At 62.5% G+C, this 17423-nt stretch overlaps 4 protein-coding genes across 4 annotated transcripts; 2 read left to right on the forward strand and 2 right to left on the reverse strand.

The window, feature by feature from the left end:
• Positions 1 to 11: 11 nt before the first annotated feature.
• Positions 12 to 4014, forward strand: CHLRE_13g572500v5 (uncharacterized protein). The gene is made up of 8 exons (XM_001693436.2): positions 12 to 195; positions 429 to 552; positions 810 to 937; positions 1357 to 1488; positions 1749 to 1873; positions 2163 to 2440; positions 2704 to 2883; positions 3212 to 4014. Exons 1-8 carry the CDS (start codon positions 134 to 136, stop codon positions 3506 to 3508), a joined length of 1326 nt encoding a protein of 441 aa, XP_001693488.1. The 5' UTR covers positions 12 to 133; the 3' UTR covers positions 3509 to 4014.
• Positions 4015 to 4061: 47 nt separating this feature from the next.
• CHLRE_13g572550v5 (uncharacterized protein) lies at positions 4062 to 7140 on the forward strand. The gene is made up of 9 exons (XM_043069395.1): positions 4062 to 4251; positions 4326 to 4357; positions 4609 to 4721; positions 4819 to 4966; positions 5158 to 5290; positions 5428 to 5559; positions 5788 to 5844; positions 6154 to 6281; positions 6570 to 7140. The coding sequence occupies exons 1-9, from the start codon at positions 4243 to 4245 to the stop codon at positions 6751 to 6753; spliced, it is 936 nt and encodes a 311-aa protein (XP_042917370.1). The 5' UTR covers positions 4062 to 4242; the 3' UTR covers positions 6754 to 7140.
• A 519-nt stretch (positions 7141 to 7659) lies between these two features.
• CHLRE_13g572600v5 (uncharacterized protein) lies at positions 7660 to 11951 on the reverse strand. Its single transcript, XM_001693692.2, has 6 exons — positions 11669 to 11951; positions 10961 to 11196; positions 10683 to 10786; positions 10283 to 10473; positions 9948 to 10046; positions 7660 to 9698 (listed from the first exon to the last, which is right to left on the reverse strand). The coding sequence occupies exons 2-6, from the start codon at positions 11115 to 11117 to the stop codon at positions 9641 to 9643; spliced, it is 609 nt and encodes a 202-aa protein (XP_001693744.1). The 5' UTR covers positions 11118 to 11196; positions 11669 to 11951; the 3' UTR covers positions 7660 to 9640.
• Positions 11952 to 12263: 312 nt separating this feature from the next.
• On the reverse strand, positions 12264 to 17151 carry CHLRE_13g572650v5 (uncharacterized protein). Its single transcript, XM_043069396.1, has 12 exons — positions 17063 to 17151; positions 16884 to 16982; positions 16635 to 16721; positions 16429 to 16476; positions 16068 to 16241; positions 15690 to 15860; positions 15309 to 15476; positions 14931 to 15091; positions 14389 to 14596; positions 13957 to 14184; positions 13611 to 13750; positions 12264 to 13467 (listed from the first exon to the last, which is right to left on the reverse strand). Exons 1-12 carry the CDS (start codon positions 17075 to 17077, stop codon positions 12498 to 12500), a joined length of 2469 nt encoding a protein of 822 aa, XP_042917371.1. The 5' UTR covers positions 17078 to 17151; the 3' UTR covers positions 12264 to 12497.
• Positions 17152 to 17423: the final 272 nt, after the last annotated feature.

Genomic DNA, 17423 nt, shown 5'->3' on the forward strand with positions numbered 1-17423 from the left:
ACGGGACAGAGCTCACCCCTCACACGGGCGAAGTCTCTACCGTTGTATAGTTCAATTCACTTGATCTACTAGGCTGGAAAACTTCGAAAATGAGTGTTGCGACCTGAAAGTCGACGCACGCTTGCACTGGGAAATGTCGCGCCTGGCGCAGCTGCTGCCTGGCTACGCATGCAACACGTTTGATTACGCAAACAGGTGTGTACCATGTCCACCATGGACCGGCGGGATGGACTTAACCTGCCTCTGACGCGGTGTCCCAGGCACGGCACTGCGGTGCGGTTGAGCGCTCCGGTGCGCACGCGCGTGGCTGCCCGAACTTGCTGTCGGCCTGGGTGCCACTTCTGCTAATTGTGCATGTCAACGAGGGCGTGCGGTTTGCAACACCACAACCGTCGGGTGCATGACTACCGTATATGTGCCGGATGCAGGTCAGCGTCGATCGAGGATGGGCTGCCCACATACCGCGACTGGATCGAGGTGTTCCGCAAGTCAATCCCCACGTTCAAGTCACATGCCCTGACAGACAAAACAGTGCCGGAGGATCAACGCGAGGTGGGTCAGACCTAGCTGGGCTAGGGAACAGCAACGTTGGAGCTGAAGAGCATACTCTGCCTTCCCGTTTCTGGCGTGGCAGCTCTCCTTCGAGTCTTTATGGCGAGACTTTAGCATTTGGAAACGGACAGCCATGATCCACTCGCAGTGAATCGGGCGTTGCGCCAGCAGCTACAGGAGTAAGAAGCTAAGTGTGCCGCTGCCCCTGCACCTGGGGCTGACGCTGCGCCTGCTACTGCCCACTGCTGCTGCCGCAGGCTGCGGCGGAGCGCTTTGCAGCCGACTTCAACGCTGCACTTGACGCCCTACTGGCCCACCCCTCCCAGCCCGCTCCTGGCTACCCGGCCAGCCAGCCGCTCAACTGCTTCAACCTGTGCCGGCTCAGGTAAGGGGGCTTAGGTCTGGGGTGCAGGGGGGGAATGGGGGAGGCGGCGGCCGGCGCAGCCCCGCGCCGTTCAAACGGCGTGCCGGCGCACGCCTGCGTGGCGCTTCTCCCACCTCCGCCGGTCTGCACGCGCTGATCAGCTGCGCCGTAAGCATCATGTGCATAAAGCAAAGTGCTTGAGTCGAACACGTGCACAGTTATTGGCAGCCTCTCGCACAATCGAAAGCACAGCGTAGTTGTTGCCAGGCGAGCCAGGTTGTCACGCACACATCCACACCCACATCCCCAGCGGTCCGTAGCTACTGCGCTGGAATAAAGATTTGGTTTGGCTTTGGAGCCACTTACCCAACCCTGCCATCAAACTGCACACGCACGCTCTTAACACACAGAGAGGACGCGCCCACTCCTTGCTTACACAGGGAGGATGTGTTGCATGCTGCGGGGTTCACTGACATCTTCGCGGACGTCAAGGCTGCCGAGAGCGCCCGCGCGCTGGTGCTGCTACCGGGCGTGTGTGCGGAGCTGGACAGCCATGGAAGCCTGGCGGAGCAGTGAGTAGCTGACAGCCTGACACGAAGCCCTCCGCCATGAATTAGCTGACAAGTAGCAGCGCAGTAACAAAAAGCAATTGGGTGGCAGACATCGGTGGCCGAAGTAGCTTCGCGTTGCGCCTTGTCCGCCTACAGTCGTCGTTGTAGCGCGGCATGTCGCAGAGCTTGCGCACCTCTTGAGGGGTCACGCTCATGACTTATTCCAGCTCAGCTTACGGTCTTTGTACTTGCGTGTCCTGTATCGTGCATTTGTCTTGCAGGTTCGGTCTGGCACTGCGAGGCGTGTTCGCCGGCAACATCTTTGATCTGGGCGCGGCGGCCAGTGCGGAGCTGCACGCAGCTGGGGGCGTCAGCTTCGCGGCAACACGCGACCAGCTGCTGCCGCGTGAGTGGCGACGCAAGGGAACGAGGCGAAGGGTCAGGGAACCACGTCAGCTCAAGCGGGACACAGACCGGCGCGTGGACGACCCCAAGCTTGCACAGAGCGCACGTCGCGTTCCTTTGGTGGAAGCGCTGCAGCCCACCTGCGGCGTGGCCTTGCCCCGAAGGCTACCCATCCCCACCCGCGCCACCCCCGCGCTGCGCATGTTCATTAGAGCCATGACATACCTATAGTGGTCATGCAAGGAGCCCCACCACTGCCCCCTCATGTCTGTGTGCCGCCACCGCCACAGGACCGTGGGCAGTGGATGACTATGACCGGGTGCTAGCCCTGGTGGCGGCGGCGGAGCAGCGGACCGGCACCGCGGCCGCGACCGCGGCCGACTCCTCCGCACCTGCGGCCTCTGAGGCCGCCGCCTCTGCCTCCTCTGCTTCACCCGCGGCTTCCTTTGTGCCGCCGGGCCGCCCGCTGCTGTGGCGCAAGGCGGCTCTGTTTGTGGACAACGCGGGGCCAGACGTGATGCTGGGCATGGTGCCACTGGCGCGGCTGCTGGTCAAGATGGGCGCAGAGGTGAGAGGCTAGACCGGCTGCAGTCCTGTCCAAGCCCGTGTCCATGGGTGACTTTGGGGTCATGGCTAGCTTGGAGCCCAGCTGGCTGTGGGACGGGCCATTCGCACACACTCTCGCTCTCGCGCTCGTACTCATTCTGTCTTAACACGCACACACGCACACACATGATCAGCACCCGTGCGCCGTGCCTTGTCCATACGCTGCGCTCACTGCGCGCCCTCCTCTTACCTCCCGCCTCGCCCCCTCCGCCTCGCCCCCTCCAGGTTTTGCTAATGGCCAACCGCGGCGCCACCATCAACGACATCACGGCGGCGGAGCTGGGGCCGCTGCTGGAGGCCGCGGCGGCGGCGGAGCCGGCCGGGCCGCTGGGCTGGGCCGTGGGGTCGGGTCGGCTGCGGGTAGTGTGCTCGGGCAGCGACATGCCCGTGATAGACCTGGCGCAGGTAAGGGGGAAGGAGCACTAGAGGGGAGAGCTTTGCAAGAGAGCCCCGCAGGGAAGCCCTGCGAGGGGTGGGTGGGCATTGCGGACATTGCACATAAGGCAGCGAGCAATGCGCAACGCGGTCGTGTAATCCAGGCTTTCAAGAGAGAAGAAGAATGCAAAAAAAACCAGCCAAAGTGCTCAAGGTACCTTCCCTGTGTCTTTGACAGGCGATTCGTTTACTCCTACCCTGCCCACCCGCTTACCCCATCCCATGGGCCATATGCCTACCACCGTGCCTCCTTCCCTAACTACCGGTCATCCCTATTTTCTAACGCCATCCAACGCAGCTGTCCGAGGAGGCCGTGGCGGCCACGGCGGACTGCGACCTGATCGTCCTCGAGGGCATGGGCCGAGCCATTGAAACCAACCTCAACTGCCGGCTCGCATGCGACTCCCTGAAATTGGGCATGATAAAGCACCCGGAGGTGGCGGCGCTGCTTGGGGGCCGAATGTACGACTGCGTGTGCCGGTACCACCCCGGGGCCACCGCGAGCGCCGGTGAGGCGATGGCACAGGCCGTGGAGGTGGAGGTGGAGGTGGCGGGACAGGGGTCGGGGGCAGGGGCGGCGGCGGGGGCTGTGTGAGGAATGCCGGGTAAGTCAGTGCATGCAGTGATTACGAGAGTGTGATGGCCAGGGCCTGGGAAATGAAGTGACCTGATTTATTTGGGAACGAGTGTCATGGCTTTGGGGTTGTTGAAATGCCTGCGAAGAATGCTGGGTGCGAGCGCCACGAAATGTGAAATGGAGCGGTGTAGCGAGCGAGAGGTGTGTGTGCCCGGGGTCTGCAGATCACAGCGGCAGGAGTCGAGTTTGCCAGAGTTGGACTGGTGGGCGGCAGGCGCATTGCCGAGGCCCCCGTATACGCATGGCGTGAACGCGTGATGCCCATTGCGTGGATTACTTTGTTCGAGATGTTGGCTGCTAGGCTTCATGGGAAAGGGCTTGTGCGGCAGGATCGAGTGATGGGGTAGGCCGTGGTAGGCACTGTGGGCCGTCGGCGTGCCGTGTCTGCAGCTGTTGTTTTGTTATGCTGCAATTACTCAGACATCATGCATATATTCGTAGTCATATTGTAAATTGTAGCGACTGTGCAAGCGCGGACTAGTCAATGCCACCGAAAACCTTCTGGCGAGAAGACGTTTCGAAGCTCCTTAAAGAACAGCAGGTCAGCGTTGCGGCCGGGTTAGAACCCCCTCCGCATGCTAAGACAATATACAAACTCGTCGGCGTCGTCCCGAATAGCCGGCGGGCAAAGAGCCTGTTCCATGCCATAGAGTATGAGCTTGGGTCGGTTTATCGCCAAATCGATGCCGTCGATGGGCATGGCGGCTTGCTGGGTTTTGCAAACTCTACCGACGCGGTGTTGAAGGAGAACTTGGGCGTGCTGGCGAACAACCAGCTCCCAGTAGCCATCGCTGTGGTCAAGGCATGGTGGGCTGGGTGGGATAGTTCATTTTGGGGGCACGTGTCGGGTTGAAGGGTTGTGATGGCAAGATTGCGGCAACTGTGCGGCAAGCAGGCCAAAGCGGGTTGAAGGGGCAGGCGGCCGTGGCAGAGGGTGCCGGGGGATGCGCTTGGGTTTGCATCGTGTGCTTTGACAGTGCAGGGGGGTTAGCACCCCCGCAGGCAGACACGCACACACACTTTCCTCTTGCCACGCCTGATTACTGCCATGCCTACAGGAACCTGAACCCGCGCACCATCCCACGCAAGCATGGCCCCAAAATACAGTATGATTACTTTTACATCAGCGACCTGCGCAACATCCCCGCGACGCACCAGCCGCTAATAGCAGGTGCGTGGGACGGGTGGGGTCGCAAACTCTAGCCTTGAGGAGCTGGCTTTCTAGCCCCCTTTACCGCTTTACTCTGGTGCGTTGCTGCGGCATGCAGATGCAACGGCAGGTGTGCGTCACCCCCGGTCCACACCACCGTCACCGGGAGGCGCCGGGGCGGCAGCAGCAGCAGCTGGGGCAGCAGGAACAGCTCGAGCGGCGGCAGCGGCGGCGGTGCAGACCCCTCCAGAGCCTGAAATGACTCTGTAAGTTGCCCGGTGGAATCCCGAAGCTAGCCGCAGCACACGACCCAGACATGGTTGCGCGGAGCAAAACACCACACCGTAAAGCCTTCACCCATCTCGGACACGGCACCGTACCCGCTCCACGCGCGCCCGTCCCCGTCCCTTTCCCCTTGCAATGGCCACATGTCGGCGGCCGCGTTGAAACCCCGAAGCGCGGAGCATGAGACTGCAAACCTGGCTGACAGTGTGGCGGCGCAGCAGGCAGCGCTGCGGCGGTCGGCAGGGCTGGGCGCGTACGCGGTGGCGGCAACGGCCGCGCCGCGCCAGTCGTTGTCGATGGTACAGGTGGGCGAGCCGGCGGGCGCGGACTGCGATGTGCTTAGCTGCGCAACCCCGTAATCCCCCATAATCCCCCATAGTCCCCCAGCACCCAGCACCCAGGCCCTGCTCCTGCGTCCGGCCAAACCGCCGCTGCCGCGCAGGCGCCCGCCAAGGGTCCTGCGGCCCTCGGCCTGGGCGGCAGCGGTGTGGGCGGCGGCGTGCAGCCCCAGGCCTCGGAGCCCGAGTCCGCCCTCACGCTGTACATAGTGGTGGAGGTGACGCCGCGGGGGCAGGTGCGGGAATGTGCGAGCGCGCGTGAGATTGCCCAGGAGTGGCTGATGTGCGGTGCCGCTGACGTCGCAACCTCATTATGCAGCCGTGTTGCGGGGCGCTGCATGTTGTGCTTGCTGTGCGAACGGTATGCTGGGTCCAAGGTTGCTTGGGTTTGAAAGTCCTGCTCACATGCATACGGATTGAGACTTGAGATTATGCGACCGTGTTGCCGCAATGTGCATGTGCAGGTGCGGGCGCTGCACCGCAGTGATGCAGTGTACGACGTGGGGCCCGTCTACTCACAGGTGGGGAATGGGCGGCGGTGCGGGCTGAGGGCACGAGGGCAAGGCAGGTCCTTACCGAAATCGACGCACAAGGAGAGCGGCGTCGGATTCAGGTCGTTGTGCAGGTCTACCACTCAAGCAGCTGTCCCGACGGACCCCGTCAGTCTGTGTTCGGGGCGCCCATGCGTTGTTGTGCGCATATGCGCAATCGAACATGGGTCAGCATGTGGGTGTAAAGTGGCATCCCACGATTGCACCCTGGCCACGAGTGGCACCGCCAGTTTCCTTGCCACCTGCCCAAACCTGCACCCTATGTGTGCGCGTGTGCAGGCGCGTGTGGGCTTCGAGGAGGGCGGGCTGCACGGCTTCCCCTGCCTGGACGAGGCGGTGGTCGCCGAGCCGCCGCAGCTCATGGAGCGCAGTCGGCTGCCGTTGGCGGTGGCGGAGCTCAGGAGCTGGTGGGTGGGTGGGTGGGTGGGTGGGTGGGTGGGTGGGTGGGTGGATGGGTGGGTGATGTAAACCAAACTCAGATTGCGCGAGGCTGGCTGGGTGGTTGGGTCTGCAGGGCCAGAAGCAAAGGGTCGGGGGCATGCGAGCTATGAAGAGATATGAGTCCCATGGATCGCTTGCGGCCTGATGGTGCGTTGGCCACCTGTTATGAATGATTGGGGATAGGGGTCAGATCCATATGTCCTCATGTCCTCATGCCCGCCAAACCTTGTGCGATTCCCTGGCACACGTCATAGGGATGCGCACGCGGGAGGGCACGCAGCAGGAGCAGCAACCGCGGCCGCCGCAGCGCCACCACCGCCACCACCACCGGGCCGGCGGCTGGGGCTGCCGTTTGCTCGGGTGGCGCGGCTGCACGAGGTGCCGCCGGAGCTGTGCATGGACATGCCTGCCGTCATGCTGTGGAGAGCGAGGGGGTGAACCCGTGCGACCCCATGTGACACCATGTGACCCCAGGTGGACGTACCGTAATAGTGGAGGCCACGGTGCCCACGTGGACATGTGGCCTTGCACGTGCTCCTTGGGCTCCTGTGGTATCGTGTGGACGGATGGACTCAAACACGCACACACGCGCATGACGAACATCCGGGGCGCGATGCTTGCGTGCACATTGTCGACCCATCCCGTGGGGGTTTATGACAGGCGCTATCAGGATGTGGTGCGGGGCGAGGGTCTTGCGGGCGGCACGACGGCATGGGGGCGTGAAGTGGATACCCTGGACGCCGCAAAGGCGTTGGTGTGAGGTGAGGGAAGTGACAAGGTACAAGTATATGGACACGAGAACCACACCTGTAACGAATCATCTGGACAGAGCGGGCAATGCTACATCCGACAATGCTGGCGATAGCTGCCAGATGCATTGGTGCAAGAGAGCTGCGCCCCAATTTCCCATACGTCCACCAGGCACAACAGCAGCCACTGATGCGAGCCCCCATCGGCCCCCATTGAGGAGTAGTAGCCGGCGGAGCGGGCAACCAGCGTGCGTGCGTGATGTTTGTCTGGTCGGCGGCAGTCGCTATCAGCCGATGAGCAGTGGCTGCTGCGGACCAATGGACCATCATGCGACGGCGGCGGCGCAGGCAGACAGGCATGCAGAACGCGACGCAGCCACGCAGGAGCGCGCCCGTTTTGCTCTCGCCCTTCCAGGGGTACCGGCATCCGCCTGGGGACGGTGTGCTGCCAAGGTGCTGGTGTGGCCATGGCTCCATGCCCAATCCTTGTCAGTTGTCACAGCTGGTGCACGTCCGCTTGGGCGCTTGGCTCCGCGGCATGGCATGATGGCAGCGACGCATGTGAGCAATACAAGATTGAATGCTTGGGTCAAATTGATGTATACCGTTACACGGCATCCGCACAACCCCAACCTTGCCTGCCTGTGTCTGCACACCTGGCACGGGTGTTTCCGGCCAAGAGTCCGTTGTTTAGAATCATTCGCTGTGTCCGCAATCGTGGGTAACTTGTCCGATAGCCTCCTTTCTTCCTGCCCGACCTTCCCATAATGAATCATTGCGGCATAGGCTGCAAACTCACACACACCGCCATGGCACGGCTGCTGGTGCAGCCCCGCGCCGCTTGGTCACGTGCTAGCCGCGTCACCACTATGATGCGCAAGAGAGAATGTCGTTTGCGCGCCCGAAAAGTAATGCTGCGCCCTGGCACTCACGTCGCCGTCTCGCGCATCGTCAAAAACACAAAAACACTAGGCAGGGACGTGGCATCATCACCGTCCCTTGACTCCGTAACATCCGCATTCTTGACTCCGGCCCCCCACCAACACCAATCAACGCACGTTACCAAAACCCTGTATTCGCACCACCGACCATCGCCGCAATCAGCCAGCGCAGGTCAACACAAGAACAAGAAAACGCATGGCCCAGGGACTACTTGGCCATCAGGGCCACGCTTATCCCCAACAAAGCAAGCACCGTCGTGAGAGGGGACCTGATTCCCCGCACGATGTCTCTCCGAGATCTCAGTCCGCCCGCCTCCAAATCGCAAGTTGTGGTTCACAAGGCCCGTCCCCAACCAGTCGCATAAGTCCCGCGCTCCATGTCGGCATCCCTGGTCGCACGCACGCACTGTCTACACCGCGAGCTCACGTGCATGCACCGACGCTTTGAGCACCCGGATAATCAATAAAATTGTCGAAAAGAGGATGCTTGGGGCGGTCTGAGCGGCGTGCGCATGTCCGGTCAAGCCGCACAAAGGTGGGGCTTTCAGGCCACGGCGTGAACCTTCCCCGTATCAAAGAACCCACACAATCGTCCGCGGGGAAAGAAGAAGGCCAAGTTTGTAAGAGCATGCACCACTTCGCTCTGCTACCCGCAACATCATGTGCGCAGGGCGACACAGCACAAGATTGCCTAGTCCGCGACACACGCAAGGGCGATGCCACGTGGAGACTGCAAGGCCCTGCTCCGCGCATGGAGGCCAAGCAGCGCAGACCGCATGCTGGGGGCCTTTGACCAATCATCACATACCGAATGCCAACCATGTCCAATCCTTGCTTTATTGCTCATGCCTCTTGTGCATACACTATGTAACATGAAGCGGTTTGGTGCGGCAAAATACAGCCATGCCAGCACACTGTCACTCTAGCAGCACAGCACAACGCTATGAACTCGCCAAGCGCCCGACGCACCGCCATTTCCCGGCGCACCGCCATTTGCCGGTAGCCCCTCGCCGTCACTCTTTGCCCTTTCACCTCAGCTACCCGAAGGACCGAAGAGGAGAGCGGCCGCCGCATCGCCAGTGGCCGCAACACCCAGCGGCGCACAGCTTATATAAGCGGAGTGGCACGGCGGGGGCGGCGGAAACAAGCACGCACACCGACGCCGCTCGTCTCACGCTGAATGAGGTATGCTAAAAATCAACATCTCAACAAGGCCCTGTGCAGGGAGCAACGATCACCCACCAGGTCGCAGCGCGGCTGCTCTCAACTCAGCGCGCCCAGTTAGTATGTACGGTAATGCGCATGAGTGCAAATATGATTGAAACCCGGTCCCAACTTCATTTGATCATCATCTGGTGTGTCATGCCCGCATGCCATATCGTTTCATCACCATGTGTCCATATGCCTATGCGCACATGCTCCAAAGCGTGCGCTGTGCTGCGCATCGCACGGCGCGTCCCTTCTCACGCCCCGCGCCTTTCCAAACGGCCACAACGAGGATACCTTCATCGCCCCACGCTGCGGTGCGGTGCGCCAACGAAAAAGAGAGGGTGTATGCAGGTGCCGTGCACCTCAGCCAGTAGCAGTAGCAGCTGTGGTGCTGCGACGGCTATGTTGCTGCTGCATGCCACCGCATTACTGGCTGCTGTCGCAGGGAGAGCTGGAGCTGGCGCCGGCGTCCCGCTCGTCGAGCCTGATGGGTGGGGACAACCGGGCGCGAGTCACGGAATGAGCATTACCGGGATGAGCAGGAAGGACACGGGAGCGGAAGCGAAAGTGGCTTAGTGCCCAGGCCGCTCCGCACGTAGCCCGCAGCCTGCCTACAAGCCCTAAGCAAGCCCAACATTGCGCTGGCCCTGCACTTGCACACAAAGTGGAAGACCCAGCGTGTCCCAGCTAGAATGCGCGTGTCTGGTGTTGTGATGGGTGCTGGGGGACTCACTTGTTGGCAATGAAGTCGGTGAGGCGGCGGCCGGACAGCTGCTCGCGGGTCAGCTGCGAGGCGCCGGCGATGTAGCCCAGGCAGCTGGGCTTGCCGCACCTGTCCGCGCGAGCAGGCGAGGGTGGAGTCGTCAGTTTGAATGTCCTAAATACTCGAAACTCAGAACCCAGAGCGGGACAGCACTGGTCGATTGGAGGACCTGGGGGCCACGCCCTCGTGTTCCCGTACAACGCACACGTGACCAACGCGTCGTCTGCCAGCAAGCACCGCAGCCCTGATGCGGCAAAACACAGCGTCCTCGAAGCCCCCGCAGCAAGCGAACCCCGCCCACTCACTTGCACTGGAAGGGGCTGTCCATTGCCCACTCGGTGGAGGGGTAGAAGAAGCACAGCTCGTCGCCGACCTCGATGTCGCGCAGGGCCTCAAAATTGAAGGTAGTGGTGTTGAAGATCGCGTTGGGCTCGCAGCTGTGGTTCACGTGCTCCAGCCATGCGGGCGACAGCTCGATGTGCTTATCCTCCCCAACCTGGGAATTTGGTGATTGGGATTTGTGTGGGCGCGGCGTGTGAGACAGACGGTAGGGAGGCGGGCGGTGCAATTGTGGGCGTGAGGGTGGCAGAGGTACCCGGCAGGATGCGGGGGGAAGCCCGCCAGGAGGCTGTTGTGGAAGGGGTTTGGGATTGCGAGTTCGAGGCACGCGGAGCCACGCTAAAACCCAGCCAGGCACGCACGCACCTGCACGGTCAGGTAGGTGGGGTAGTCGCACATGGACCTGTAGCTGAAGGCCATGATCACCTCGCCGGCCTTGAAGTGCTTGCAAGCGTACAGCGCATTGTGGCCTGGGTTAGGAAGGTTGAGAGAGTCAGTATGGCAATACGGTAGGCATTGAGGACGGGTGAGGTGGGGCATGGTTGCGGGAGCGGACGGGAGCGGAAGCGGCAGACCCGTGAGAAGCCCTCCGGTGATTCGTGCTGGCGAGCCCGCAGCCTTAAAGATCAGGAATTAGGACTCACCGGTGGTGGCGCAGATGCGGTGCTCAGCCCACTCAGCGGGGTACTCCGTTTTATAGCCGCTGACCAGGGGGCGGTAGTCGGCCCCACACACGACCTTCTCGTGGCAGCGACCGCTGGGCGCAGCAAGCGGGGCGAAAGCAATAGTATGGGCGCTCATTGTTGTTTATGTAACGCAGGAGCAAGATGCAGAGCTCTGCGGAAAGCAGAAGGTGCCAGCGAAGGTGCCGTCAATCGACCTGTGAAAAGACGATGGGCCCCGGAGTCAGAGTCAGTCAACTGAAAGCGGCCGTCGCAACATGATTGCGACCATGTATCTCGGCGCGTGAGCGCGTTCATGGCGCGTCCAGTGCGACGGACGGGCCCGCTGGGCGGGAGGCCGAGCCTTCGGTTGAACCCCTCAGGCTTGCCAGCTAGCACGACCGACGAAACCAACTTAACGGACTAGAGCGGCGGCAAACCATGGCTCGTTTTGCGCCACGAGCATAGATTCGGTGCTTCTCGACGCGAATAGGTTCAGTAGCGATGCCGCGCCCACGCGGGCGCTGACCCCGTATACTGTCCCGTGACCGCACACAACGCAGCGCAACGCCACGCTATAGGACGTCGCCGACAGCGCCGTGGGCTCGGCGACACTGGCGCACTCTCCCGCCAGCAACCCCGCCTTCGCCTCCGACACCCCAACTACACCGGGCCTGGGCCCATTCGCACCTTGCGTAGCCGCAAACGTTTGGAAAGGACGAGCTGAAGTGAAAGTACCAGAGCGATCTCGGAAAAACTGAAGAGCAAGAAAACGAATTGACTAGGTAGTTACTGCTTATCGGAAACGATCTTGACTGGAACAGTCCTTGCCCGTATGTATCAAGAGTATAGTAATATGGCGCATATGGCCCCTCCAGCTTTTTGGGCGGTCACTTTCCGACATGGTCGCATGGGATACTTCTAATCCGTTCGGCACCATCCAGGCGCTGAATGCTTGCACTGCAGGTGAGTGATCAAGCCATAGTTTCGCTGAGCTTGCATTATATATGACCAGCTCGTCCGCGTCGGTTGGGTCACTGACATGCGAGCGAACATGTTGCGCCAAACCTGGTCGACATGCATCCATGGGGCTAGAAACGCCCATATTCTGATACAGAGATAACTGAGGCGAATAAAACCGTGTGGTGCATCATCAGCCCAACCAACACGCTATTTGGTTGTCACCTACCTTTGGGTTCGTGTGCGGCGTTGTGCGGCGACACACGCTGGCGTCCGGAAGCTCCAGAACCGGAACCCGACACTGACCGCTGTTCATACTGCGCGTCAAGAAACTATGTTACACAGTGACAAGGACTGGCGAAAAGCCACAATACCACGCAGCGTCCGTTTTGGTTTGATCCAAACGTTGTAAGAGGTTCGTCAACAGTTCGGCAGGGTGCCCCTCTTCCCTTCACCGCCTCCCGGGCACAATCCTGCTCCCTCTATCCTGCTTTGATCCCACCCGCGCCCTCTAATGGCTCGCAGGGGCTCGCTGATCACGGCTGATCACAGCCGCAGATTATTGCATGGCCCTGGTCGCTGTGCCGGTTCCACCCGGCATGTCGTGGCGGGGAAACCGCACCGACACCCGCACCGGCGTGCCACGTTGCTGCGCCTGCATGGCCAGGATGCTGCCGCCGCCGCCGCCTCCCTGCTGCTGCTGCTGCCCTTGCCCAGCGCCACTGGTACCGCCGGTGGACAGCAGCAGCTGGCGACCGGGGCTTGCCCCAGGACCGCCCATCTGCAGCTGCACCGTCAACGGCTCCGCACCATTGCCGCCGGCAGGGACCGGCCCGCTTCGCCACTCCGACAGGCTGGCTGTGCTCCGCTCTGGGACCGCGGCCTCGAGGCCAGCTAGGCCTGCGCCGGCGTCTGCCTGCGCTGGCGCGTTGAATGCAGTGATGGACAGCCCATCAGCTGTCGGCTCCATCAGCAGTGTTGTTGAGGGCGCTGAGCCTGTCAGCGAGACGCCGCTTGCCACCGTTGCCATCGCAGAATATGCTGAGTGCCTCGTGGGTGTGCCAGCGGCGGCAGCCGCTGCCGCCGCCGCCTCGCGCTGCCTCCACACAGACATGTTCGACAGCGGCGGCGGTGGCGGCGACGCCGGCGGCTGCACCACGTTTACCCGGACAGTGGCGGCGGCGGGCGCCCTCCAGGCCGGGTGGTGCTCTGCGCCGCCGCCGCCTGCCGCCGCCGCCGCATGGCTGCGAAGCGTGGGCGTGGCGTGAACGGGCTCCCTGTAGAGCCGCGGCTCGTGGTAGGGTCCCTCACTGTCCGCTGACGGGGCAACGAGCTGGTACTGCTGGAAGGGCAGGGAGTTGTCACCACCGCCACCGCCAGCCACTCCAGGTGTGCCGGCCGTGGCGGCCGCCGAGTCGCTTGGGTAGGCTGGGGCGTCGGGCGGCGGCTGCGACTCCACGCCCAGGGCGCGGCCCAGGTAGTGCGCGGCCTCGTTTGAGGCCGGCAGCAGGAGCCGATCCAGGCAGGAGCTACACACGTATAAACACACACGGATGTACGCAAGCGTGAGGCAATATGGAGTGGCAAAAGACCAAGGTGTCAGGACAAGATTGTTAGAGAGCGAATCGCACACAGAAGCACACCGCTAGCGAGTTGTTAGCATGGCGCGCACCTGCACACCGGCTGGCCTCGCGCCTCCGCCTCCGCCCGCTTCCTGGCGGCCTTGCTGGACAGCTTCTTGTTGCGGGTGTTCAGACGCGCCACCTGGCGGCTGAGGTCAGTGATGGTGCTCAGGCCGGCGTGCAGCATGGCCTGGAGGGTGTGAAAGGAGGGCGAGAGCGGAATAGGGCGGTAAGCACGGTGCACGGTTGTGGCGGTCCTGGAGAGGGAGCTGAGTAAGAGTGAGCCTTAAGGTCCGTTAGCCCACGTGCTTATCCTAGCCCTCAATCCCAATACTACCCGAAACGAGGCACGAGCCCTCGGAATAAATGCGTTGTGCCTATGCCGTCGGCACGCACCTTGGAGTCGTCCTCGCTGCGCTTCTGGTCGCCCTTGGCCGCTGCCGCCAGCGCCGCCGCCTGCGCCGCCTGCGCCTTGAGCCGGCGTTTGAGGTCGTTAAGCTTCTCGCCCGCCACCACGGCCTCGTAGGGCGCGCGCTGCTTGAAGGTGGCGATGAGGCGCTTTATCTCGGCGGCGTGCGCCGCCGCCACCTCCGCCAGCCGGGCCTTCTCGCGGTCGCGCCACACCTGGCAACAGAAAGCCGGGGTGGGCGCGGAGCAAACGACACGCACGTGCCTCGTGCGTAACCGGCAGGCTTCCTGAAGCGATCGACTACCTTTCCCTTGTTCCATAGGCCATTCCGCCAGGCTGTCCCATTTGCTCCTCCCCGTTTTGACATGTCCTCCCTTGCGCCGCTGCCCGCCTTGGGCTCCTGCTGTCGCTCCGCTCACCTTGTTCAGCTCCGCCACCAGCGTGAGCAGCTGGCTCATGGGCAGCGCGGGCATCATCCGCCGCATCAGCGCCGCGCCCGTCTCCAGCGCCTTGCGCGGCACCCAGTGGTACTGCTCGTCCAGCACCACCGTGAGGGCGGGGTCGGCGCCGTCCGGGTCGCGCAGCCGGCCAGGACCCGCCAGGCCGCCCGGCACCTCCCCCACTGGCCTGCGCGGTGGTGGAAGGAGGGTGCAGGACGGTGGCGATACGCCAGGAGAGGGCCACCGATACACCGACACACCGCATGCCCGTGTGCGTCGGTCTAGACTTGGAACAGCGGGCGACGCCACTGCACCCAATGCCCCGCCTGCCGCCCCACGGTTTACACCAAAAACGATTTACCCACCCCCTGCAACGTTTTGGCGTCTCAGACTGGGCATGGTAAGTCTGCAGCTGCATGGTCGCCAGCGCCCCACAGCTGCCATTGGCAAGCACAGGTGAGTAGGTGACCCAGCTCCCACCACCCCACCTCCAGCTGCCCCCCCCCCCGGCCCCCGCCCACCTGTCCAGCAGCTGCGGGTGCAGGTCCTCCACCAGGTGTCGCGCCATGAGGCACTCCTCCAGCGGGATGTAGTGGCAGCCGTGATCGCCAGCCACCTCGCCCGCAAGCACCCGGTACTCGGGCACCACCGCCAGCAGCGCCACCAGCCGCCGGTTGTCGGCCTGGGAGGAAAGCAGACGGTTTTGGGTGTGGGTGCAGAGAGGATCTGCATGTGGTACTCCATCTGCACATTGAGGAATTCGCCCACACCCCGACCCCGGCCAGTTTCGCGTTCCCGCTCTTGTCTAGTCACCAACGAGACGGAAGGACCTCATCCCAGACCTGAGGTGGACGTGAGGCACCGCAGTGACCGCACCCATCCCGTTCATGCCGCCCCACCTGCAGGCGCTTGAGGTCGCGCGCGAGCTCCTCCGCGGGCTGGCTGCGCTGCTGCAGCTGCAGGCGGTAGGTGTCGGCCTGGTGCCGCGCCTCCGCCAGCGCCGTGGTCAGGTCGCGGATGCGCATGGCCTGAGAGTCCCGCTCCGTCAGGCCCGACTCCGCTTTGCCCTGCAGCCAGGAGAGTCGGGGAAGGAAAGCGCGGGTGGAGGCGTTGGCCCAACTCTAGCGCCTGCCCCCTCCCTTCTATCAAGGCCCCAACGCGGTGTCGTGTATCTACCGGCGCCCTCGCTTCTCTCGCCATTCGGCCCCCTCGCTTCCTCTGCGCCCTCGCTTTATGTTGGCTCCCGCTGCAGCGCAGCATGCATGCCGCCCCGCACGCACCATCATGTACTCGTGCATTCGCTGCAGCTCTGTGGCGCGAGCCTCCGCGTCCGCGGCCCGCCGCTCCGCTGCCGCCGCGGCGGCCTGCGCCGCCGCCAGTCCGTCCCGCAGCCCATCATTGTCCGCCAGCAAACCTTGGCGGTCGTGCAGCAGCGACAGCAGGTGATCCGCCTGTGGGGCACGACAGAATAACGGCTTTTAACAAACAGGGTTTGTGCAGTGTCGGAACCAATGTCGTTGGTTATCTACTACTTGGCAGCCTTGCCCCGTGGAACTTGCATTCACCCGCCGTCCCTCCCAATCCGTCTTTGCCATCCTACTTAATATCTGTCCCGCTTGCCGCCCGTATCCACTTCGCCCGCGCCCCTGCGTCCTTGCCTGAGCCTCCAGGTCGCGCTTGTGCTGCTCCCACGCCTCCGTCTTGGCCGCCAGCTGCGCCTGCAGGTTGGCGACCTGCCCCAGCAGCTCGCCAATTTGGGCCTGCAGCTCCGAGATGGTGCGCTGCTGGGCCTGTCGGTCCGCCGCCGCCTCCGCCCGCAGCTCCGCCAGGAGCTGTGTCGCGTTGTGTTGGAGTGGATGGCAAAGGATGGAAGGATGGTGTGAGACAGAATGGGCGCGTTCGTGTTGGTGTGGGGGACCCACAGGCGAGGCAGGCAGTAAGGTAGGTGGGAAGCCAGATAGGTAAGATGCGAGAGCGCAGTGGAGGGGCATGTGTTTAAATGTGACTGAGAGCTCGTACCTGATCACGCTCATGAACCTGCCGCTGCAGCGCCTCAACGTCCGCCAGCTGTGCAGGCATATGGGGTCACACGCGGGGGTTTGCACGACGGGATCTATTGCACGCAAGCGTGGGATGCAAGGAGTGTACTCGTGGCCCTAGAACATCTGCAGGACAGCGTCTCGCGTGGAGAGGCGGTAAGAAAGCACGGGGCGGACGCGTCTCACCTGCAGCTCCAGTTGCTTGACGACCGCCTGCCAGGTGTTTGTGTTAAGCCACAGGCCTCTCCCTCGTGCAGGCTGGGCAGTGAGGTCCTGCACATGCCAGTGGTCCGTCTTCATTATACAGTATGCACCCACGGGAATAGGACGTCAATGCGCCACCACGCGACCGAGTCAACAACAGTGCTTGCGGCTTTCGCGACTGCACGACTCCGCTTCGGCTGACTGGGTTCAGCTCCAGGACGCCGCATATACCTGTTGAGTCTTGGCTGCCCTCAAAAGTGATAGGAGCTTCCTCGCGTCCGCGGGCGCGGTCATCGAAGAATGCATGCTTGCGCCCGTCGAGTGTTGTGCCTGCGCAAGTTCCATTGCAGGTCAGACGCTGAAGATATGCTAATATATTGCAGGGATATGATGTTTTGGGTCCTCCTTGCCTTGGTAGTTGACATTTCTAAATTGGAGCTGTTGCCACCTGACCGAGACCAACCATGTATTTAGTGTGTCATCGTAGCATGGAATACGGAGATGTGTAGCAAATAAGCAAAACTGGATTGCACTACCTGAGTTCAGCAATGGGCTCCTGCGGCGCTGCGGCGGGCGGCAATGCAAGTGGGTTCAGGTGGGTTCCGAGACCTCCCGTCCGGTCCAGTCGCAGCTGCGGAGCCCCCCCCCCCCACCCCACCCCGCCGTTAGGCAATGGCGTCGTACAAATGCTTGCGACGTGGGCCACGTCAAGACATGGGGCGTTCTTGATGTCCTGTTACCTGCAAGCTGCGTGGTTGCAAGCGGCTGCAA

The sequence above is a fragment of the Chlamydomonas reinhardtii genome, chromosome 13 (genome assembly GCF_000002595.2).
Source record: "Chlamydomonas reinhardtii strain CC-503 cw92 mt+ chromosome 13, whole genome shotgun sequence".
Taxonomy (NCBI): Eukaryota; Viridiplantae; Chlorophyta; class Chlorophyceae; order Chlamydomonadales; family Chlamydomonadaceae; genus Chlamydomonas; species Chlamydomonas reinhardtii.

Bases quoted from the DNA above. Each gene is read 5' to 3' on its own strand.
- CHLRE_13g572500v5 (XM_001693436.2), top strand. From the start codon at position 134: ATGTCGCGCCTGGCGCAGCTGCTGCCTGGCTACGCATGCAACACGTTT. The intron at 1,874-2,162 runs GTGAGTGGCGAC...CCACCGCCACAG, and splicing joins ACGCGACCAGCTGCTGCCGC to GACCGTGGGCAGTGGATGAC. The intron at 2,441-2,703 runs GTGAGAGGCTAG...CGCCCCCTCCAG, and splicing joins TGGTCAAGATGGGCGCAGAG to GTTTTGCTAATGGCCAACCG.
- CHLRE_13g572550v5 (XM_043069395.1), top strand. The intron at 5,291-5,427 runs GTGGGCGAGCCG...GCTGCCGCGCAG, and splicing joins AGTCGTTGTCGATGGTACAG to GCGCCCGCCAAGGGTCCTGC. The intron at 5,845-6,153 runs GTGGGGAATGGG...GCGCGTGTGCAG, and splicing joins TGGGGCCCGTCTACTCACAG to GCGCGTGTGGGCTTCGAGGA.
- CHLRE_13g572600v5 (XM_001693692.2), bottom strand. From the start codon at position 11,117: ATGAGCGCCCATACTATTGCTTTCGCCCCGCTTGCTGCGCCCAGCGGT. The intron at 10,787-10,960 runs GTGAGTCCTAAT...TTCCTAACCCAG, and splicing joins CCGCATCTGCGCCACCACCG to GCCACAATGCGCTGTACGCT. The intron at 9,699-9,947 runs GTGAGTCCCCCA...CCCACCCATCAG, and splicing joins ACCGACTTCATTGCCAACAA to GCTCGACGAGCGGGACGCCG.
- CHLRE_13g572650v5 (XM_043069396.1), bottom strand. The intron at 16,722-16,883 runs GTATATGCGGCG...TGGCATGTGCAG, and splicing joins GGGCAGCCAAGACTCAACAG to GACCTCACTGCCCAGCCTGC. The intron at 15,861-16,067 runs GCAAGGACGCAG...CGTGCCCCACAG, and splicing joins AGCGCGACCTGGAGGCTCAG to GCGGATCACCTGCTGTCGCT.